Source organism: Cherax quadricarinatus, chromosome 5, assembly GCF_038502225.1.
Source record: "Cherax quadricarinatus isolate ZL_2023a chromosome 5, ASM3850222v1, whole genome shotgun sequence".
NCBI lineage: Eukaryota > Metazoa > Arthropoda > Malacostraca > Decapoda > Parastacidae > Cherax > Cherax quadricarinatus.
Window position 1 is genome coordinate 47,842,947 of NC_091296.1, and position 25,317 is coordinate 47,868,263.

Sequence of the window (25,317 nt, forward strand, 5' to 3'; positions counted from 1 at the left end):
TGGATGGACTGTTCGAGAGGCAGAGAACAGGTAAATGAGAGCACAGTTTGAAGTTTAAGACCAAAATGAATTACAGGGACATCAAGAAGCATTTGTTGAACCTCAGGATGGTAAAGGAATCAATTACATGAACCAAGCAATAGTGGAGGCACTCTCAATGCATAGTTTTACTAAAACAGGTACAAGTTAAATAAAATGGGAGTGAATCGAACCCAAAAAGGGGAGTCCTAGAACTCTTAGGCCGACGTGTTAAAAACTGCTTCGTGGCCTACCAGTTAAACGACTCGCCTGCTGTTGGTTAGAAACTCGACCGTTCTACGATTATTTTGCAATTGTGTTAGTACGATTTCGTGAGTCGCGAACGGGAATGAGTGAACTTACGAGGCAAGAGTGGAGTAAATCAGGCAAACAAAGTTAAAATGCAAGGCCATTGCTACCACAAACTGGTGAATACGATCCCTCAACACACACACACACACACACGCACACGCACACGCACGCACACGCCCACACACGCACGCACCCACTCTGATCAGGTGTCAGAGTGGGCACCTGTGGCGAGTGGGGTTCAACAGAGGTCAGTCTCATTACCGATGCTGTTTCTGGTATATGTAAACGACTTGACGGAAGGAATAGACTCGGAATTGTCTCTGTTTACAGATGACGTAAAGTTAATTAAAAATTCAATCGGAGGAGGACCAGGCAGAACTACATAAGGATCTGGACAGGCTGCAGGCCTGGTCCACAAACTGGCTCCTGGAGTTCAACCCCCACTAAGTGTATAGTCATGAAGATTGTGGAAGGACAAAGAAGACCGCAGACGGAGTACAGTCTAAGGAGGCTCAGAGACTACAAACCTCATTCAAGAAAAAGGATCTTTGAGTGAGTATATCGCCGTGCATGTCTCCTGAGGCACACATCAACTAAATAACTGCTGCAGCATATGGGCGCCTAGCATACCTAAGACCACCATTCTGACGTCTCGATAAGGAATCGCTCAGGACCCTGTACACCGTGTACGTCAGGCCCATATTGAGTATGCAGAACCAGTATGGAACCCTCACCTAGCCAAGCACGTAAGGAAATTAGAGAAAGTGCAAAGGCTTTCAACGAGACTAGTCCCGGAGCTAAGGGGCATGTCGTACGAGGAGAGGTTAAGGGAAATCGACCTGACAACACCAGAGGACAGGATAGGGGGGATATGATAAAGACGTATGAAATACTAAGGAATCGACAAACTGGACAGACAGGATGTTCCAGAGATGGGACACAGCAACAAGGGGTCACAATTGGATGATGAAGACTAAGATGAATCACAGGGATGTCAGGAAGTATTTCTTCAGTTATGTGGCTTAGCGCTTCTTTTTGATTATAATAATAATTCTTCAGTCATAGAGTTGTCAGGAAGTGGAATAGTCTGGAAAATGATATAGTGGATGCAGGATCCATACATGGCTTTAAGAAGAGGTATGATAAAACTCATGGAGCACGGAGAGAGTTACCTTGTAGCAACCAGTGAAGAGGCTGAGGCCAGGATCTGTGACTCGACCCCTGCAACAGCAACTAGGTGCGCACGCGCGCTCGCGCACACACACACACACACACACACACACACACACACACACACACACACACACACACACACACACACACACACACACACACACACACACACACGGTCTAGGGGGCCAGAGACTACAAACCTCACTCAAGGAAAAAGATCTTGGGGTGAGTATAACACCAGGCACATCTGAAGCGCACATCAACCAAATAACTGCTGCAGCATATGGGCGCCTAGCAAACCTCAGAACAGCATTCCGACATCTTAATAAGGAATCGTTCAGGACCCTGTACATCGTGTACGTTAGGCCCATATTTGAGTATGCGGCACCAGTCTGGAACCCACACCTAGCCAAGCAAGTAAAGAAACTAGAGAAAGTGCAGAGGTTTGCAACAAGACTAGTTCCAGAGCTAAGAGGTATGTCCTACGAGGAGAGGTTAAGGGAAATCAACCTGACGACACTGGAGGACAGGAGAGATAGGGGGACATGATAACGACATACAAAATACTGAGAGGAATTGACAAGGTGGACAAAGACAGGATGTTCCAGAAATGGGACACAGGAACAAGGGGACACAGTTTGAAGTTGAAGACACAGATGAATCACAAGCAGGTTAGGAAGTATTTCTTCAGCCACAAAGTAGTCAGGAAGTAGAATAGTTTGGGAAGCGATGTAGTGGAGGCAGGATCCATACATACCTGTAAGCAGAGTTATGATAAAGCTCACGGTTCAGGGAGAGAGACCTAGTAGCGACCAGTGAAGAGGCGGGACCAGGAGCTTGGACTCGACCCTTGCAACCTCAACTAGGTGAGTACAACTAGGTGAGTGTACACACACACACACACACACGCACACACACGCGCGCGCACACACACACACACACACAGACACACACAGACACAGACACAGACACAGACACAGACACACACACACACACACACACACACACACACACACACACACACACACACACACACACACACACACACACACACACACACACACACACGCACGCACGAACGCACACACTCGCACACACATTTAGTGTATTTCTGCCTACTAATGCAGCGACCAACTGACGGGACGTCACTGATAATAATTGTGGAGGGCTTCAGCGAGAGATTGATTGGAAGTGGATATTAATTATGCTCATCAGTCCCAGGTTCTGGCGTCATGTGTGGGTAATGGAGGGTAGGTGCAGGTAGTGCCAGACTGAGAGTGCCACAGAGTCATGTGGAGGTGCCAACCATCGCCTTTCACTTGCTGCACGTCCCACGCACACGAGGATTGTGTGCATACGCATGCACACACACACACACACACACACACACACACACACACACACATGATAAAGGCAGCAAGTGCCTGTGGCGCAGTTGGTAAAGCACTCAGCTCACATATTGAGGACCCGTGCTTCGATCCCCTGCACGGATGTAAAGGCTGGTCATGTTTCCTTACACCTTCTGCCCATACTCACCTAGTAATGAGTAGGTACAAGGGTGTTAGTAGACTGATGTGGGTGGCATCCCAGGTGGCGGTGGTATACCTTGGATAGGCCTAAACTTCAGGATTAACTGGGGTAGGATAATTCTTAGCCTGTGAAACTGATCTATTTAAAACATAAAGAACAAGCAGAAGTATTAAAAAATACACATGAGCGAGATGAGTAACTTGCAAATTGTTAAAGAAGGACATTACTGCAATTGATTTAGAAGAAACATAATGGTAAAGTACCAAGAAATGAAACTAAAGAATGAATAATGATAGCTCATAAGTAATGACAAGGAAGACTGGAAGGAACATAATGAAATATTTAGTGGGTTCAGGTTTTAACCTTGAACACTCCTGAAGAGTCATTGAGAATAGCAACACCAACTAGATTTGAACTTAATCCACACAACAGGAGGAAAAGGTGAAGAAGCTACAAAATGAATTGGATACATCGAATGCATCATGTTAGCGTGGAATCTGAAGGACTTGAGAGATGTAAAACATTAGCTAATATCTACATCAAATCAGTGAAAAACGGCTAATCGTAAACGATGTAGAAGACACCGAATGTAGTTTAAATATTTAAGAGAGAACAGACACTCAGCTTCAAATTATGTTAGGTAAAAAGACACAAGTGCAAATAATTCGACATTTTATTTTGGCAACGTTTCGCTCTCCAGAAACAAAACTTTGCCATAGTAAAATGTCGAATTAGTTGCATTTGTGTCGTTTTACCTAACACATTGTCGGTAATTCTACCAACATTAGTACAGCTTCAAATTGCATTCCATAATTATTGAAACGAGTTTAATATAAAGCAGCGAAAAGGACAATCAAGAGACTGGTGAGGCACCCACTGAGAAGCACTTTCATTCATGAAAGTGCTTCTCTAATTTAGGATGTCAAATCGACCCTCACAAACTTGCTAGAGCTCCACAGAAGGGTAACATAAACCATGAAGCAAAGGAGAAATGGAGGGAATGCTCATTATTAAAATATAATAAAACATTTGGCACTGGGTTACGAAATTTTCTTGGCTGATCTGCTATCTCTAGCGGGGGGATATAAACACCTGAAGAAGCAAACTATCCCGAAACCAAGATTAGTGACACAAAAAAGTCCCAATGGAACCAAAAACAGCCGTGATCACTTGTCACACAGTGTTCATTACGCCCAGGAAAAGAGTAAATCAGGAACAGATACGTGAAAATTTACTTTTCTTTTAATACTAAATCTATATTAACACATCTTAACATTGAGATAATATGTGATCCAACTCGCTAAGTATTATTCTCCTTATATTCCAACAGAAAAGGTCTGTGTCACTGTTCTAAACAAAACAGTACCATTCATAATACATTTTTTTTCAAAATTTATCAAAACTCTGAAGCTAGATACCTCGAAATTCATGTGCATTAATTATAAATATTCAACCACAGGTCGAGTCTTTGATTCAGCAGCCGCCATCAGGAAAGATAACTCGGTAATCTGCCCGTTGAGCATCGATCAACCAAAATACTGGCTGCTTCTCCAAGGAAATCTCTGAGCCCTTAAAAAATGCGAAAATACGAGATACACCTTTCATCACTCTTTCGTGACTAGAAGCATAACAAATATTCAGAAATACTTGCGATAAAATGACAAAAACCTGTACTGCTAGACACAAAACATGTGCAGTACACCGCTTATAATACACCTCAGTTCAGTTCATTTTGTAGTTTACATTATAAACCTGCTGGAAATAATTGTTCAGTGCATTCAGGTTCACAGATCTAAAACTAACGAAAAGAGTAAAAACCGAAGATGATCAGTGTAAAGGTTACAATTTGATCCTGGGAAATTTCTACATTGATTAGCCTATTGGCAACAGCAATCTATCTCTAGTATAATCAAAGTTATGAAATTAGCGAACGGTAAAGATGGGAAATGGAGCAGAGACTTTGAGGAGAGAGATGCAAACTTCACTCTGGAAGGATCTACTAGAAAGCCTAGTACCGAGAACAACACCAGAGGAACTTTTCAAATCAAAGTAAAATGAAGGAAAGTCCAAAGAGCAATGAAAGGAGAAAACCTGAAATGTGGCTGGAATTTGCAAAGGATAATATCGGGCTTCAAATGAAAATTGGAAGAGAAGTTGGAAAGAATATTAAATGTTAGTTTAAATCATTTGAAGGAAAGGGAAAAAAAATATTGATGAAAGTATGAAAGCGTAGAAAAAGGAATTCCAGCTGAATTAAATAATCGAATATCTGGAAGAGATAATGAGGCTGAAGTAGCTAGAGAGAATGATAAGTAGCAAAGAATCGGCAACAAAATTAAATAGATAGGCATTAGGAAGGAAATAGGAGAAAAAATTACTTTTGTTGAAAGGCTACGATGTAACTGGGAGGTACACGAGATAAGAGGAACGACAGTGGGCCTAATAACAACAGACAAGACAGTCTGGAGCCAGAAACAGTTGGAGAGAATGAATATGGTCTTCATGAGGCAAATGACAGGAAAGGTAGAAAGAGAGAAAAAATAACGTTATAACTGAAAACACAAGAGAGGGTGCAGTGACACAGCATATTGTTATAGAATCAGTGGGTACTCCACACACGGATGATAGGTACTCTATTCTGCTTGACCAATCATTCTCTAGGCTAATAAAGAAGGTCTAGAAAAGATCAACAAATGTTTTTCAGTGCGGTCTTAGAGGAAGGGGAGACAATCTACGAGGATAAATATATCACCAGTGGAAGAGCTCAATGTCAGGGGGAAGTTATGATCATGATGTACACGATACTTAGGCACATTGTCCATATAGACAAGAACCGACTGTTTCGAGTGGTAGGGAGGAGAATAAAATGGCACTGACAGATACTGAACACTATTACTAGTATAATATAAGCCGAGTAAACAGGGTGAAGACGCAGTGGAAGTATACGCAATGCGTGCGTTATAACACAGCGATGGAACCCCATAATTGGACTCAGGAGCTTGAGCTTCATTTCTAAAAGCACAGTCTAGTAACTACATTAAACAAGCAGCAAGAGGAACGAGTTAAGACTCTTTTATTCTGCCACCACACACTAGCATCCCGGATGAGCGCTCTTCGTCTGGCAGTGTTTAGATTGTCTTGTGTGTAGAATACCTCTTATTAGTGGTAATTCCCAACTATTACGGTAATGATTGTATATAATTACTGAAAACTTTGATCATGTCCAACACGCGTATTTGTTGAAATAATATTCCTGAGAGAGAGAGAGAGAGAGAGAGAGAGAGAGAGAGAAAGATTACATTTACCAACGTATATTCTTGTGGAAAAGGAATGACAAGAAATCTGCAAGAGTAAACATAGTTAAGGGGCGACGTAAGGGCTACATTTACACACCCAAGATAAATAAGCCAAAATAAATGTTGCAAGAAATTCAACTGTACTTCTAACAAGGCGAATAATACTGAGAAAAATGTACTTCACTTACATAACATCCATGATGAAGAAAAGTAACCATATGCGGGAGTGAAAAATTCAGAACTTCATTACCAGCTGTGTGTGTGAGAGAGAGAGAGAGAGAGAGAGAGAGAGAAACGGGGGAAAGGAGGATCAAGGGGTGGAGGAGGACAGAGTCAGGGACGAAATGGAATGCAAACATAATTATCCTCTGCATGATGCAGCAGTTCTTTGAGGTGGATTATAAGTTCATTAACAACCTTGTAGAAAGATAACATATTACTACAATTACATTGCCATTTATTCTAACACTCCACCAGATATAAAATCAAGAGGAAAATCGTGTTCATGTGAAGACAAAGGAAATCTTTTTTTTTTTCTCCTTATTCGAAGATTTTAATTTGATTTTCTCCTATTGCAGGATTCAGACTGAGGCGAGTGAACGAGATGGAAAGGAAGTTGTTGTAGAGATGCCCAGACTGGTACATATACACCGCATATTGACTCACATATCAGAACTTCACTTGGTTGTCTTTAGTCACCGTCAACGATAACAATATGAGGTGAAACTTTGTCTTATTTTTACATATCTTTCAAAGAGTTTATTGAAGTTAATCGATATCGAGATACATATCAGTGCTGTCATGTAGTACATGTGGAATTTGTATATCTTTAGTTCTCTAGTTTTTCTCAAAACCAAATGATGAAATATCAAAATGTTTCTAAACGGACACAAGGTCAAACGGAAGAGATGCAAGAGAAAGTGACACTAAACCAGAAGTAAGATGAACCTCAGTGGAAAGATTGACGTGGAAATAAGTTCATGTATTAGCTACTAGAGGGTCGAGTGAAGCTTGCTCCAGCCTGTGTCTCGGCTAGAGGCACTATGATCAGCTGGCCTGGAGTAACAACAGCTGTGGGGCCCCTCACAAGGCACTGGGCGGCCGGACATCACATGTTCCTGGTCGCTCTCCTGCTATTCGTCTCTTGGCCGCGGCTGGTCATCACTGCCATGGTCACCTCTAAATGTAAGTTTCAAACTATTTTTTTTTCGTTACAAAATATGGGCTTGGAGGTTGTCATGCTGGTGACGAGCGTATAAATGTGATCCAGGTTTTTTTTCCTATTTGTAAGTTGATGATACTACACGTTTCCATCCAGGAGAGTCATCAGGGAGTGAGGTCTGTCTAACCTCACGTTTTTGCGCTATCGTTCCCTGTCTGCCTTAATTATATAATCTTTATGTGCCTGAAATACCGTTTTGTTCTTATAACTTCCTTCATTTCCTGCAGTCTCTCTTTCCTCTTGTTTGATAAAACTCTCATCCACTTTTTTCGATGTGCACGGCACACTTCAATAATCACTCACAGAACTTCACTGAATGAGTGTTGCACAGTCCACATAAAAGATAATTCATCTCGATGTAGGAGTTTTTTTTATTTACGTTCCTCTTGATGCTCTAGTTTTCCATCGAGAAAAAGTCAGTGAGTGGCTACCTCATTTCACTGTTCATTCTGATGTCTTGAACTTATTGGCAGTTTTTTTTTGTACATAGTTTATCCTTTCTACCATCTGTGCTATAAAAGAGCAATAACTGTGTTCTTGCAAATTAATCACAAAGAGAATATCGTTAATAAAACTCAGTATGACAGCAAAAAAAAAAAGCCAGATAAAATTTAAAGCGTTAAGAATTTTCAGAAAATTCTTATGTTAAGAAATATCTACAATAAACAGTCCCCTAGAGCAATTAAAATATTAAAGACACTAGTAGAATAATTCAGTGCTGCTCGGGTGTATTTTATGACTCGAAAGATAAACTATAGATGTAAAATATGTAATGGAAAAATATATATACCTTATTAGTGTTTACTCTGTTTTCATAAGTGTTTCTCTCTGCACCTGTCTTGTCAGTAGGTGGTTGTGGGGGTGTCATGCCCTTGCACCCACGCTGAAAGGTTGTTAGTGGGAGGGTTTCGAGGGAAATTCATTCCCCTGTTCATAGATTGTCACAACCCACCTTACTGGGAGGCAGGTGTGGGTGACATGCCTTTCGGTAGGCAGGTGTGAGGCCTCTCACCCCCATACTTGCCAAGTAAGGAGGCAGGTGTGGCGAACTCACTCCACCGTACCCACCTGACCATGGTAATAGTAGTGAATCCTCCACAACAACAACAAAAATCTCCCAGATGTCGCTGCCCCAAACTAAAAAAACTGGTAACACACATGAATTGGAAACCATTTTCAAAAATGTTAATACGATGTACTCCTCAACATAGTACATCAAAAAAAATCCCCGAAAAGGGTCGCAGTTGCACAAAGTAATTTTTTGGTAAGAAGTACATGTATATGTTTCCGAAACCAATATAAAACGACCAATAAAAGATTTGTCACACAGTATAGTGCAGCCAACAGAAAATGCGTCCCTCAAGGAAATCAGCCTTTTCCCCTAATTTAAAACTGAAGAATATTAAAAAGCATATATATATATATATATATATATATATATATATATATATATATATATATATATATATATATATATATATATATATATATATATATATATAATGTCGTGCCGAATATGTAAAACTGGTCAATTAGCAAGAACTCATTTAAAATTAAGTCCTTTCTAAAATTTTCTCTTATACGTTTAAAGATATATTTTTTTTCATTAATGTTAATGTAAAAAATTTTAATTTTGCACCAAAAGAATCTTAGAGAACTTACCTAACCTTATTATAAGAAGAACAATTTATTTTTGCTTAACCCAACTATATATATATTTTAGATTTGTTTACAGTAATTTAATACTAAACAAACACAGTGAAATATATTTTTTTCGTTAGGTTCAGAATGATTTTGGCGAAATTATTCCATACACAAATTTTCGCTTGGCCTATATGGCAAGTTGAGCGTTGCTATTTAAGCAAAGATCGCAAGTTCTGCCTATTCGGCACGACATATATGTATATATAATATTTGTGGCTTATAAGTTTTACTAAAAGTTAGTTTCCATTAAAGTCGGAGCAAGTAAAATTTGTTGCAACCATACCTGAGATGGGAAGTACAGTGCCTGCACTCTGAAGGAGGGACGTCAATGTTGCAGTTTAAAAACTGTAGTGTAAAGCACCCTTCTGTCAAGACAGTGATGGAGTGAATGATGGTGAAAGTTTTTCTTTTTCGGGCCACCCTGCCTTGGTGGGAATCGGCCAGTGTGTTAATAAAAAAATAAAAAATATTTAATATATATATATATATATATATATATATATATATATATATATATATATATATATATTATATATATATATATATATATATATATATATATAACACACACACAAAGACAGTACAGGTTAATGAATATAACTTTATACCTTTATATGTGAGGCCAATTTCTAAGTATGCAGCACCTGTGTGGAGCTGTCAGCTACTAAAATTCTAACTGAAACTCGAGGGAGTAACAGAAAGAGTAAGAGAGAGCAAGATCGAGCAAATGATATGAGAATACCAGAAGGTAAAAGAGTGGATCTTACCGTGTAGGAGTAGCAATACCAGGTAAACAGGTCGTCATCACACAGCTGCGGCAGAAATGAAATTAAAGGAAGGCGGAGGTTAAGGCCAGGATTATTAACTAAATTTTCATTAAATTAGTCCACTGTAATTAGTGTAGAGTGATAGTGGGGCTCCGGGGTCGCTCTCTTGTTCTACTCTACTTTTATTCTCGCTAACACAAATTAAGAGCGTTTCTTATTTCCTTCTTTGTTTAACAAGTATGGAGAGGCGAAGAAAAGGTGAAGAGAAACTCTGACAAAAAAAATAACATTTTCTTAGTGTGCCTCGAGCTGTCTCCATTGTCTTTCCTTGGAACTTTACCTGTATATATTTTCTTCTCTTTTTTCTTTCTGCGAAATACTAAGTTTTGTCCAAGATAAGACTATGTGGAAAATTCTTGACAGGGGGACTTACTCCACGGAAAAACAAAGTCTAGTTCACTCCATCGTGCCCAGTTTGTAGCCTGGTGAATAGTCACCCAGGAAGGAACTAGCGTCTTGTCTTGTGTGTGACACGGAAGCCTCTTAAAGGATTTGCACAATAACAAGGCTTTTAACTGCTACATAAATCCAGATTACTATGTATTTCCCACATGGGCTTAGCGCTTCATATAAAGTGTATAAAGACTTTTTCTTTCCTGTTGCTTGCTCTCCCAGTTTTCATTTGGTCGCCCTGGCCCATATTTGGTTACACTGGTCGGTCACAACCGAAGAGTTCTCGATTCAAAACTCCTACCGGCGAAATACACGAGCCAGTTTTTTCTACTCCCCTGTATCTTCTACCCACTTTGCAGTAAAGGTAAGTGTGTGTCAGTGACATAATAATATGGAAAAAAAATTAAGTATTCTCAAGTGTCGAGTAAAACATGACTCTGCCTCTGCCTCTCTCACCCTCTCTCTCTCTCTCTCTCTCTCTCTCTCTCTCTCTCTCTCTCTCTCTCTCTCTCTCTCTCTCTCTCTCTCACACACACACACACACACACACACACACACACACAAGCAAACAACCAAGGAAACAGTCAAGAAATCAAGAATTTAAATTAATTACTCCAGCAGGAGAAGACCATCTGAGTGAATTTAACATTTTCCCTATAAATGTTAGAAAAGTATTTCAAAAACACACATTTTCTGCTTACTAATCATCAAAGTCCATACATTATATTTCTGACAGGATCGTGATATAATCCAAGCAAGCACCTGGGAGGAGAAATTGCCTGACTGGAAATTTTGACACACAAACCGGGATGCAGTGACGCATTATGTTTTTGCTCTAATTCGAAAGCATTAAGTACTGGCGAACGACTCCGTACATGTGGAAATCCGATGGAATGGAAACACAAACAATATATTCAGTGTAGTGCATCTCCCACCCCCCTCCCCGAAACAAAACCATGACTACCACGCTCTTTTGTAGGATAAAATTAAAGTATTTTTTAGTTAAGATCGATATTAATTTGTTATTATAATGTTCTTAACATCATTTGATGAAATCTAGAAAGGGATCAGGAGGCAGCCACATTCCTCAGCATGACTGAAAGCAACTTAACTCAAACTGTTACTTCGACTACTCGGCGCAACAGTATTTTTAATTTTGTGTTCAGATACTGTGTCTTTATTCAGTAGCGCGAGGTGTGTGTGTGTGTGTGTGTGTGTGAGAGAGAGAGAGAGAGAGAGAGAGAGAGAGAGAGACTTGAAACAATCATCACATCATCATTCGAATCATAAAAGAACCAAAACTTTGAGATTCAGAATAAAACTATGAAGATTACTGATTACAGAGCTGTGCCGAATATATCAGTATCGTAAGTGACTCGAACTACAAAATACAGATAATATAGTAAAAATGTGAAACTGGTTCAAAACAAAGATTCTAAGTTTCGGGATTATGAATAAGCTCAGAAGCATAAAGCGTGAATAAATGAAAGAAATAAAAAAAACAGGCTGGGTGACGAAACAACTGAAGCCACAAGCAAAACAAAAAAAAATAATGTATTTAAGAAATTGAAACTGTAACCTCGAACACCATACTCTTGTGCACTTGAATACTGAGAGCCAGTAAGAGATGAATTGGAAATACTGAAAAAGAATTTGAAAGGCGAATCGCGTAAACCAGCAGAGTTAATCGAAAAGAATTCTTCAAATATGTCAAGAGGACGAAAAACTAAAAGCAACGATATAACCATTAATTAGCAATAACGGCAGAATAAGAAACGGTTGAACATGACAGCAATGTACTCAGGCCGCAAAACTTATTCTCAGGGACTGACAATGACAAGCGAATTATTAATGAAATTGTCAACCTTGACATAATGAAATTCTTAGAGAAGTTGAGTATAAACATGTCGAGTGGACTAGATGAACCTTGCCAGTGATACAATGGAATGTAGATATTAATTAACTTTATCTCTAATGATAAAATTTAATGAAACATTAATAAAAAGATGAGATGCCAGATGGCTGGAAGTTAACAAATGCTACCGTAATATTCCAAAAGAAATAAAAGAATTGTGCTATCAGCTGACCTTTTATTAGCCTAATGTCAAATCTAGGCAAGCTAAACATCATATATAACAAACTTATGCGTACAAAAATTAAAATAAACCCATCAGACATAATGAATCCAGATTTCCAGGTCTTCGATGAAGAACCCCGTTCAATATTGACGGTTAAAATAAAAGCACATGGTGTAGGAGAAAATTCTTGCCTGGATTAATAATTTCTTCGTGGACAGGAAAGAGAGGTAATCAACTGAGAATATCTGAGTAGCTAGACGTAATGAGTGAAGTTCCCAGAGATGGATTTGTGGTTCAGTCATCTTCACAATGTTCTTAATGATCTCGAGGTTGAGTTTATATCTGAGATAGCAAAATTTACGGACGACACCAAGCTAGGAGAAACCGCAACACCCAGAACAGGGTATTTGAGAGAGAGAAAATGGTTTTTGAGTGATAAAAAAAGAACATTAAAAAATTATGGGAAAAATGTTTTCTTACCGAGAAATAGTGCATAATTCTGGCAACATGTTGATGTAATTAGCTTGCTTCTATCACATTTCTAAGTATGTTTTTCCTAATATGTAATTTTTTTTGCTCTTGCTGTCATCAAAAAGACATCATGGCAATTCGTTTTTTTTTCCTTAAAAAATTACGATTTTTATGATTGTTTCATTCTAAATTCATTTCATTGCAACTTCTCTGAGGACTCCATTCAAATGCAGGGAGTGATAACAGGTCAGTCACTGTGGGCTGTCAACATGTGTTGAGGTGTGCAGCATACTGAAATGTGGCGCGCCATGACTGTAGAGATTTACAGAAAACGTAATATATGTATAGCTCGGGAATAAGTTACTGACGTTATTTTCCATTTTTAGCAAAAATTATTTATATGAGTGTCATGATTTTTGCACACGTTATTGAGTAATGATGGTTCTTCTAGCGTGCAAAGGGGATCTGCGATATTTTATACTTGTTTTTATTGATTTTTTTTCCTATTAAGTTCCTAAAAAGATAAAAAAAATCAACATTTTTTGTTATGCGTTGGTACCAAGATTATCCAGCCCTTATCTTTCATGTGATGTCAACTAGAGGATTGTACGTGTTAACAATTGTGAAGATAAGAGAGAGTTTTATGCCCTTTAGAATAAGGCACCATTTATTTTTTTCTATCTGTCTTTTAAGGCAAAAAGTCATTGCAAACACAATGTGTAGGCTACAAATGCTGCTTAAATCACTGTAAATATTTAGTTGAAATTGGACTAAAAAAATATTGGTTTTGCTATCCGCTCCCTTGAGTGTTCACAGTGAGTTGAATAGTTAGCGTTATGGTCGGAGAAGTGGAATATAAGTTTCTACGTAGACAGGAGAAGGGTAAGAAAAGAACATACGAGCAGTCATAATCAGTGACTTAAAAAGCACAAACCAACTAACCGTGAGGAACAAAGCTGACAGAATGTTAGATGTCGTAAGTAGAAACATCGAGCACAAATCACCACAGTGACTCACTATAATGCTCCTGTTAGATCACAATCTTGAATATATCCCCAAATAACATACAAGACTAAAATATACTGGAAATGGCTCAGAAGAAAGGTACCAACATCGTACCATCTTTCAGCAAGAAACATTATGATGAAAGAGACTGAGTACTCATCTTTTTTCTCTCTTACAAAACAGAGACTATACAGATATATCATTTATACCTTTACGAACTAGTGGAACCATTGAGCTAGTTTCAAACTTAAAACAGTGAAATTATATCGAGGCTGAAGATGCAAGACAAAAGTTTGCATAAGTCTTATTGCAAACAAAATTATAAAAGAAAGGATTAAACTACCCGCTAAAGATGCAAGCACGCAGACAAAGCAATTTCTACACTGCACTTTGAAAGTACAGGGGGCATCTAGATACTGCGTTGGGGCAATCTGAATCAAGGGATTTCTGATGTTTGCTCAGCAACTGCACTTTGCAGATAGCAGAGACCTTAGTTCACACCAAGGCTATCAGTCTTTTTCATGTACTCTGTCTCTGTCTGTCTCTCTCTCTCTTCCTGTTTCTCTTTCTCTGGTTTACCTATCTTTCTCTTTCTCTGTTTATCTCTGTTTCTCTTTCTCTGTTTCTTTCATTGTTTTTCTCTCTCTCTGTTTTCTTTCTCTTTCTCTGTTTCTCTTAATTTGTTTTTCTCTCTCCCTGTTTTTTTCTCTCTGGTTTCTCTCTCGCTCTTTCTCTCTGTTTCTCTCAGGGGGGGGGGGTGGCGCGCGCGCGCACACACACACACACACACACACACACACACACACACACACACGCACACGCACACGCACACGCACGCACACACACACACACACACACACACGCACACACACAGCTGAAGGCCATCAGCTACGCTGAGAGACTAACGGAATTGGACAGAAGGACAAGGGAAGGGGGGGTGTATATATGATAAGACAAAATTCTCAAGGAATTGATGAGGTTGATATGGATAGGCTGTTTAAGAGGCGGAAAACGGAACCTTGGAGAGACTGCCGGAAGTTAATTTAGCACAAACAAGCCACTGGGAAGTTGGAAAGTATTAATCCAGTCTCATAGTGGTCGGGAAGTGGCATATTTGAGAGTGACACGTTAAGAGGAGCCAGAATCTGAGAATCAACCCCTGCAACCAAAAATAGGTAAGAACAAATGAGTGCATACACACTAATGAAGGTTATAATTATGATCATAATTTTCAAAGGGGTGAAGCGGAAAGCCAGCGGAAGGCCTCGGTCAGATGACCAAAAGTTCCAACGGCGGTCATCATATGACTAAGACCCGCGTCATGAAACACTTGTCCTGTTTTCTGACGAACCTTATCTAACCTAACCTAATACACACACACACACACACACACACACACACACACACACACACACACACACACACACACACACACACATACACACACACACACACACACACAATAATATGTACATGAATAGTGATATGAACTGCTATGGTGGAGAGTCCAGTGTGCTGGATGGGCAACGATCAGGTACAAAAGGACATAACTGGAAGTTAAAAACATAGAAAAGTTAGAAAATATTTCTTTAGCCTTCGAATGGTGACGTGTTTTCCTCAAAGGAAATAATCTCTTGATGTTACGTAGTGTAGTTATTATGCGTTAATTTTAATTAATTAAATTAGTTTCTGTGAAATAATTGGAGTCTCTTATGTGCTTATAACATGTGTGCCTTCACGAATGCTCAGTTTTTGAATACCTATTTACTTACTGTAATTACTTAAAAGTTGGTCAGCCTTACTTGGAGAAAAGTTTCGATTGATTTTGGCCTGAATAGGACCCAGTTTGTTAGCTTAGAAAAATTTAATACCGCTTTTCATGATAAATTTCTGGGTCTCGCATCCGAATAACTTCAACCAGTTCAAGTTGATTACTTAATAATGCAACTTTATGGGGAGCGTCAAGCTTAATATGTGTGTGTGTTTTAGGATATTGATCATTTTTCTTCCTGAAAAGCTTGTTTGATTTGAGCTGTGTAATATTCTGATATCCCTCCTTCTAATCTGATATCCAAATAGACAGTATAAACACAGAGCCAGGACAGTATCAGGAGCTAGCCGGTGTACGGAAAACACCCATTATTCAGTACATATTTAGAACAATGTCATGAGTAAGTTAAGTGTTACCTAGTAGGCCGTGCAGAGCCAGGACAGCTTCATGAAACTCTTAGAAAATTAGCATAATAGCTGTCCTAGGGACTACATAAATTACAATAGTAATCCTGCAACCCACACTAAACATATTGAACGTATGGCTATAATAAAACATAGCAGGCTTGATTCTACATGCCAAGTGAATCATATTATGATCCTAGACATTATAAAAGGCTCTACCCAAGGGGAGTGAACACCTTGGTAAGTGTAGAGGGGTAAATATCACAAGTCCTGCATGTTTGGATCATGGAAAGGAGACTGATGAGATACATCTTACCCTTATGATGACTGGAGTTTCTCACTGATCCACGCAGCGTCCACCTGCCAGACTTGAGGACGACTAATTCACAGCAGAACACTGGTATAATGGTCACATGACGTCGCTTGTAACTAGAATACATGGGCTTCTAATAGGCAGTGGTTTAGCGCTTCTTTTTGATTATAATAATAATAATTCTAATAGGCAACATAATGTGTTGTACTCTGAATTTTAACTTGATATAACTTGTATTAAACATACACTTCTCAATCCAGTCTCACATTGAACGAATACAAGACGAAATAAATGAGTAATAAATAAAACAAATTAATAAAAGAAAGGATATGAGCGAAACTGTAAGAATCATTAAATTATCATGGAAATTTCTATCAAATATGTAATATACTATGAACAGAGCAGAACTGAAAATGAAACACTGGTCCAAAGGTCGGCCATGTCGCTATATTCTATGTTATGATAGAGACAGAACAGATGTCTGAGTGGTGTTATAGTAATACTACTAATAATAATAATAATACAAATAATGATAAAACAAGTAATAATAATATTACAAGTACTAATAATACAAGTCAAATTAATAATGATAATTATCCTTATAATCATTTTCATGGCTTTAATAGTAATTTGAATAAATATATGTAATTTCCATGTCTCTACATGACACGACAATTATTGGATTCTTAGCCATGGATTAGTCAGCGAATAGGAGAGCTCGATTTTAGGCAGGGACGTTGGTTGCTTTATGGAGTTCCAGTCGACCCATGGAAGAGCTTACCGTGAATGTAAGCGACTCGCTGAGCTCACAGCAGTGATTGCCTGGTCTGTCATTGAGAGGCCACGCCGAAGCCATTGGATGGATGGGCAATGGCTGGTGGAAACACAGAGCACCAGTTACTAGCAAAGAACCAGTTTCCTCTCAGAAGTATCAGTGCTGTGTAGTGTGAAAATGGTAACATTTGGTGATGTTTTCTGACATTTAATGGTATCCTGATAATTATTGTAACAGCCAGTGGATTGCAAAATTAGTGACTAGTTAGAAGTCATGTGGTGTTGCATTGTTGTAACCATGGCAGTAACTGATGCCATGTGAGACTGCATCACTGGTAAAGAGTGGGATGTTGGATGTTGCAAGAATGGTACGGTGATGTATAGTCATGTATATTTGAGACGAGAAATACCATTTTTATCCCATTCTAAAAGGTTAGAACATCACTATTTACTTAATAGTCCACCGATTTTAAACAAAAGATTCTTGAATCAGTGTAATTTGGATAGGCTATTCTTACTGGTTGTCAGCAGCAATGTCAGGTTGTGGTAGGGGTCAGAGACAAAAGGCTAAGTGACTGGGGACGCTTCTATCCGCTGATATGAGGTAGGGTCTCATTGATATAGGCAGTTGACGCAGTTATGACTGAAGAAGGATACGAAGTTGGGTACAGGAGGTGAATTCTTATATTCTCAGACATAAGGGACAATGTCTGCAAGGTCATAACAGTGCCTGGCAGGTTATGACAGTGACTGACAGGTTATAACAGTGTTTGGAAAGTTATAGAAGTGTCGAGCAGGTTATAACAGTGTCTGGGAGGTAATAAAAGCAAACTTTCTGACACACGTTTCTTCACTGATTTACTTTCTTGGTTAATTTCACAGTTACCACTTGTCATTGTCGGAATGATGCCATGGAAACACTGTAAGAAGTTCACAGGACAACATGAATATTCAAGTGAAGCGTGCATACCTGTAGTAGGTGATGCTTTTCTTGTAAATTTAAACACACGAAAGATGTGTTCATTATCGCATGTATATATTCTTGCAGACAATATGCGTTTAAGCTCACAAATTGGAAGTAGCTCTGCATATAAAGGTTATGGTTGATTATATATTAGCGCGCACACGCACGCACGCGCACGCACGCACGCACGCACGCACGCACGCACGCACGCACGCACACACACACACACACACACGCACACACACACACACACACACACACACACACACACACACACACACACACACACACTGTCGTGCCGAATAGGCAGAACTTGCGATCTTGGCTTAAATAACAACGCTTATCTTGCCATATAGGACAAGTGAAAATTTGTGTATGCAATAATTTCGCCAAAATCATTCTGAACCTAACGAAAAAAATATATTTCACTGTGTTTGTTTAGTATTAAATTATTGTAAACAAATCTAAAATATTTTTAGTTAGGTTAGGCTAAAATAAATTGCGCTTGTTATAATAAGGTTAGGTAAGTTTTCTAAGTTCCTTTTGGTGCAAAATTATAAATTTTTACATCAACGTTAATGAAAAAAATATATCTTTAAACGTATAAGAGAAAATTTTAGAAAGGACTTAATTTTAAATGAGTTCTTGCTAATTGACCAGTTTTACATATTCGGCACGACATATATATATATATATATATATATATATATATATATATATATATATATATATATATATATATATATATATATATATATATATATATATAATCAGCCGTCTGACGCATCCACATTTACACGACCCTCTGTCTCCGTTCCCTCTCACAACCTCAATCTGTTGCTAAACACAAACGCCAACGCTCTGTCTAGATATAACTATTTCAAGTCATTTTTGTGTATACTCTGCAGATTATAAGATCATAAGAAAGAACACTGCAGCAGGCCTACTGGCCCATGCGAGGCAGATCCAAGTCACCTATCGGCTTAAGCCACTGACTCAACCATGTCAGGTCCAAGTCACATCTACTTAAGGAAGGAGCACTACATTAGAACTGTTAGCACTTGCTAGTCAGGTTCAACTTACACCCACCCATTCCCACTCATGTATTTATCTAACCTATTTTTAAAAGTACTCAATGTTTTAGCTTCAATGGTTAGCAACATCACATGATTTCTTTCTAGATGCCAATTCTGCAATCCTACATGCCATGATAATACTCACAATATCTTGAAATGTCACATTATTAAATGTCCTAATTTTCATACGACAGAGCACCCTTTCTCTTGATAGAGAATTAACTGTTTAATGATAAATGGTACCGAGTGTTTCCACTGGCTGTTGAGTGTCCATCTAAATGGCCTTGGCCTGGTTTCTCGGTGGCCAACCTGGCAATCACTACCATGTTCAGCAGTCACGCAAGCCAACCTCATCACCTGTTCAACCTAACCTCGTTGAAACAGCAAGTCAACGTCCCTGCTTGAATTCGAGCTCTACTATTTTTTGAATAATGAATTGCCAAGGTCACAATCATTATCGTGCTCTAGAGACCTCCAGAGAACATGAATCACCCAATTGCTTGGGCTGTGTCCCCAGCACCGGATGTTTTTCAGAGTTTAGAGCCTTATATCGGTTAGAAAAACTTGACTCCTGATGCAGCAACACCTCTGCTGCTTCCTACGAACCTGTGTGAATAGGGATGGTATCAGACGAAAGACACCACTTGAACCAAAGATGTGCTGTGTCCCCACAACAGTGCGTTTTGTGGGGACACAGATAGAGGGCTGCACCCGCCATTGACTTGTAAACGGTGTAGCCACTTCACTAGAAAACTCAGTGTGCCCATACTGTAGGAATACCCGCCGCCATGAGGCTACAAACAGTACCTTAAGGAAGACTCCTCGTTCCCATGACATAAGGCTGCCCCTGTCATAGAACTGCATACGGTACCCCACGTCACCGGAGGAAGATTCACCGAGCCCTTGTCATAAGGGCTTCCTTCGCCAGAGGGTCCCTCAAGGGAGGTTCCTTGATGGTGAGGAGTTCTTGATCTTGGAAATTGGATCTGTGCTCCAATTGCCTCAATCCGGAATACCTTCCATCTCCACCCCTACAGGTGCTGTATAATCCCTGCCGGTTTAGTGCTGCCCTATAATACTAATACTACTAATAATAATGATAATCCGCCAGAGGGCTGGACACAGTACTCTACTTGTACAAATTCCAGCACTACGTCGGGAGGCAGTGATGAGCCATCATTTGGAAAAGACCCGTGGCTGGATTTCGCCCCTCTTGAATATATTATCATTACGTGACGCCCATAATTAAATAATAAAGGGGAAGTGTTAACCCCCTAGATGTTTTACAGAGCCGGTTATTGGATATAAGCAAGTCTGATGCAAGGAAGATGAGTGTAGGTATGTTTCTCTAGATGTAGCATCAAGATAATGTCTGATGGGAGCATTTTGAGAATATTTATGCTGCTAGGCATTACGTTTTTCATAGGCAAATCACATGCAGCAGAGAGACTTTTTAATTAGAGGACGTTTAGTGCAAAACCTATTTTGAGAGCTACATAATTCAGTAATGAGGTTGAGGTTGCCAAGCGATGTAAATACCTAGTATGTCGTCTACTTGCTATTGACTGCATGTCCTGAATAAGTAATATTCGCAAACATTGTATATTCACAAAATACTCATTACACACTCATGATCTTCCACAACATGCTTTCAAGTTCTTGAACATGAATAGTTGATGAAGTGTTAGGAGTTGGGTAGCATGCAGTCCCTCCTTTCAGCATACACGACAACCAATTTACTTGCAATTTTGAGACGTTGCCTCCGGCAGTAACCTGAACCTGTAATTGCATACTCTAGAATCATTTTGGTAAAATTAAAATAACTAAATCTTACCAGCTCATTTGTAATCAAGTAACTCCGACTGTTCTGAATTCGAAAGCACTGTAATGAGTAAGCAAACAAAAGGTATAACTTGGGGAGGGGGTTAACTTGTGCAAGTTAGGTTTACTAGGATCTTTGCAGGTTGCAGCAACACATACCCTTCAAGGAGGCTATCCTGATGGTCCTGAAGAACTCTTCATCTAGAGGAATTTGAATTGATTTCCCTTCATCTGGATCAGTCCTGATTGCATTGCATGTTGTATAACCGCTAAGGATTCAGCGTTTTTCCATATAGATAAAAATAACAATCAGAATCACATATTATGGGCTAGTGAATGAGGGAAGAGAATGTGAAAGTCAGATTTGTGAGGCAAACATTTTACAATGTAGCAAAAGTAGTAGAAATTCCCATACCCATAAGAGAGTAGTTTATAATCACTATAAGAAATATCACTACGACTGAACAAGGTTGAAGTAGACAATGATTCAGGTAGTCATTCAGTACTCACCTGGAGTTGACCTGAAGTTTACCTGGAGAGAGTTCCAGGAGGCAACGCCCCCGCGGCCCGGTCTGTTACCGGGCATTATTGAAGACATTATGCATCATATATAAAAAGCACATGCCCCAATAACTTAAGAATCACAGAATTATATAATGTTAAGTATGCAGCATGAGATGATAGGTTTATATAGTTTAAATCCTATTGACTGCACAAGGGTCATTAAGGCAGCATATCACCTGTACACATCAGTCAAGTATATTTTAATCCCGTAAATATAGGGATGGTTTGTATCTCAGCACTGAGAGATACAAGCCCACTTGTGGTTGGTCCTTGTCATGTTATGCTTCGTTGATTGGTGTAGTTATTACTGCTATAGTATCGGGACCTGAGGCAGCCCTTTGTGTGAGGTGCTATAAACGTTTGCGTCTGTTATCAAATACGTTAAAGCGGTAGGAGCCGGTGGCCTTATTGCGAGCCATAACGGAACTATTGGTGCTTTATCAGTCGCAAAAAAAATGGTCTGTTTCACCGAATAAAACATTTACTTGTCATTAACGAGTGATCCTCGTAAGCTAGTGTGGGCACCAAATGCTTACTCGTTTAATCCCTGTAAAAAGGTATCCCTTCGTCCTTTCATGGTATTTGGGGGTTTACTGAAGGGTTAATATAATAATAATAATAATAATAATCAGATATATTTACTAAAAGTGCATGTACAAGGTATACAGGCCTAGCTCACATGAATGACATACTACTGTATAGAAAGCCGCTTGTTATGCAGAGCATTTCTGGCAAATTGGGTCAGTTTTGTCCCAGGATGCGACCCACACCAGCCGACTAACTCCCAGGTACCCATTTTACTGATGGGTGAACATAGACAACCGGTGTTAAGAAATACGCCCAATGTTTCTACCCTCGCTGGGAATCGAACCCAGACACTCGCCATTTGAAGCGTGAGCTTTAGACACCAGGCCTGAGGGCATCTCCATCGCTGGTTTATTCACCTTTATTGAAAAGTGCTACATAATGTGATGCAAACCGTATTTGGCATGATTACTATATGGGAGAATTTTGTGTACACTGCGTGTTAGCAAAGCTCATAGAGGCTTCCTTGAAACACTATACTTTCACCAATGTGGTTTCAGCACCCCAACTGCTGTCCCAGTACAACACCACCACCACCATTGTTGTCCCAATACAACACAACTACAGTCTCAGTACAACAACACCGTAATTGCTGTCCCAATAAAACACCACCACAACTGCTGTCCCAGTACAACAACGCTACCAATACTGTCCCAACACAATAACAACCATTGCTGCCCCTACACCACCACTGTTGTTCCAACACCACCAATGATGTCTTACCACCACTGCTGTTCCAACAGAACTCCTGTTCCAACACCACCACTACTGTTCCAACACCATCACTGCTGTTCCAATACCACTGCTGTTCCACAAAACAAAACCACCACCGCTGTTCCAACACCAATGTTATCCCAGCACAACACAACCACTGCTGTTCTAACACCATCACTGCTGTTCCAATACCACTGCTGTTCCAACAAAACAACAACACTGCTGCTCCAACACCACAACTGCTGTCCCAAAACTACAACTGTACCAACGCAGCCACTGCTGTCCCACAAACATCATTGCTGTCCCAACTCTTCCACCGTCGACCGCATCCTATTGTATGCTCCACAGCTTGGCTGTTCAGGAACTAATTTGGGGAGCTATTCGAGTTCCTTCTTGATACCAGGAGTATGATGGTAATCCCCTTTATGTGTGAAGGGAAGATGTTGAAGAGTCTTGGTCCTTTTACACTTCTTGAGTTCGCTCCCTGTGTACTGATTCTTTCCCTGGTTTTCGGCGGGGGAGTCTTGCACCTTCTGTCAAGCCTCATGTGTTCATGAGTTATTTTGGTGTGCAGGTTTGGAATTATTCCTTCCATGTGTCGTTTCCGCCTGTGTTCTAAAGAGTACAGTTCGAGGGACTTAAGGTGCTCCCAGTAATATAGGTGCTTCACTAAGTTTCTACTATCTGTGAAGATTCTCTGTACAGTTTCCAGCTCTGCGATTTCACATTCCTTGAAGGGAATGGTTAATATACAGCAGTCTAGAGAGAGAGAGCGAGTCTCCTGAAGAGTGGCAAAACTGCTTTGGCATCTCTTGTTTTTAAACGTCTTCTTATCCTACCAATCATTTTTCTTTCAGTTGTAATAACGTGATGTGCTACTTAAACGTGAGATCTGATATTATCACTCCCAGGTCTCTCCCACTAAACGTACGCTGTACTGAATGGTTAGAGTTTGCCCTGTATTCCGATCTTCTGTTCATTTCCCAATATTTTCTTGATGTAGTAAGTGAAATTTGTCCTCATTCAGTATCATGTTGTTAGTAACTTATTGGAATTCTTGGTTTATCTCGGCTCTGAGGCTAGCTGAGTCTTCAGTAGATTCTAGTATTGTCTGTTAATGATGATTCAGATCTATGGGTTATATACCAGTCTGTGTCAGAATATCATATTTTCAATTTGCCTTGTTATTCTTTTTGCATCCATTTTGTGAGCAATTATCCCATGATCACACTTTTTAAATTCTTTTGCAAAGTCAGTGTACACTACATCTGCATTCAACTTGCCTTCCTGTGTATTCAAGACCATGCCGTAATTGTCCAGCAGCTGCGAGAAGCAGGAGCGTCCTGTTCTGAACCCATGATGACTTGGGCTGCGCAGCTGCTGGCATTCTAAGTTATTGGCAGTCTTGCTTCTTAGACCCTTTCATATATCTTGATAATGTAAGACGTCAGCGCAGTCGGTCTACAGTTTTATTTATGCTATTGATTTACCGTCACCTTTGTGCAGTGGGGCTACATTAGTGGTTTTCAAAGATTGTGGAATTTCTTCAGTGTCCAGGCTTCTCTTCGTAAGAATATTTAAGGCACATGATAATAGCTTCTTGCAGTTTGTGACTGTGGCATGCAAAGAGTATGTTACTATTTATTTGGCGTATGTCACACTCGCTTATAGGCTGGCTCTCAACCAGCGAACCGGGTGTTAAGGGTTTAACGATCGATAGGGTACCCGTCGTTAAATCACTACCTTGGTTTATTAATCAATCACAGGTAAGCCTCCCAAAACTGAAGCAACGTGGTTCACTTGCAGAACCACTGGCAGACTTAACTACCTGTTGGTTGAGTATGGCGAACTCTCACTGGCTTCTGCTTTGCCATCTGTCACCATGGTGTACACTTATTATTATTCTATCTGAACATATTGTACATTGTGTATATTTCTGTATATAGTGGGTAAAGGTAAAATATACATTATAGATTACTGCTGAGTTTGTTTGCTCCTATTTCTATTACGACCATGTCTCACAGACCATTACCTGTGTTCGTATTAGTGACAAATATGGAGTTCCATGAATCTGGACCTGGGTTAGTGTGCATTTACATGAAATCAATTGCGTCTTCGAAGTTAAGTGGGGTCACGATTATATCATTAATTAGGAAGATGTATACAGCATTTTGTCTTATCGATGATGAACTCATTTGGGCCGTCAACCTTTAGGCTGATCAGTGGTTCACTGAACACCGAGTTGTACTGGGATTCAAGTATGTCACCAATTTCTTCGTTGTCATCAGTGTATGTTCCTTCT

At 39.6% G+C, this 25,317-nt stretch overlaps 1 protein-coding gene across 2 annotated transcripts in view; it reads left to right on the top strand.

Moving 5' to 3' along the window:
* Nucleotides 1-25,317, top strand: part of LOC128685132 (protein turtle homolog B-like) — a 519,018-nt gene that overhangs the window by 124,993 nt on the left and 368,708 nt on the right. The window contains exons 2-3 of one of the 2 annotated variants that reach the window (XM_070101768.1): nt 6,908-7,049; nt 7,224-7,514. In XM_070101768.1, coding sequence (XP_069957869.1) covers nt 7,373-7,514 — 142 coding nt within the window. In that variant the 5' untranslated portion in view covers nt 6,908-7,049; nt 7,224-7,372. Of the gene's footprint in view, nt 1-6,907; nt 7,515-25,317 lie in introns of both variants that reach the window. The other variant, XM_070101774.1, reaches the window with a different exon arrangement.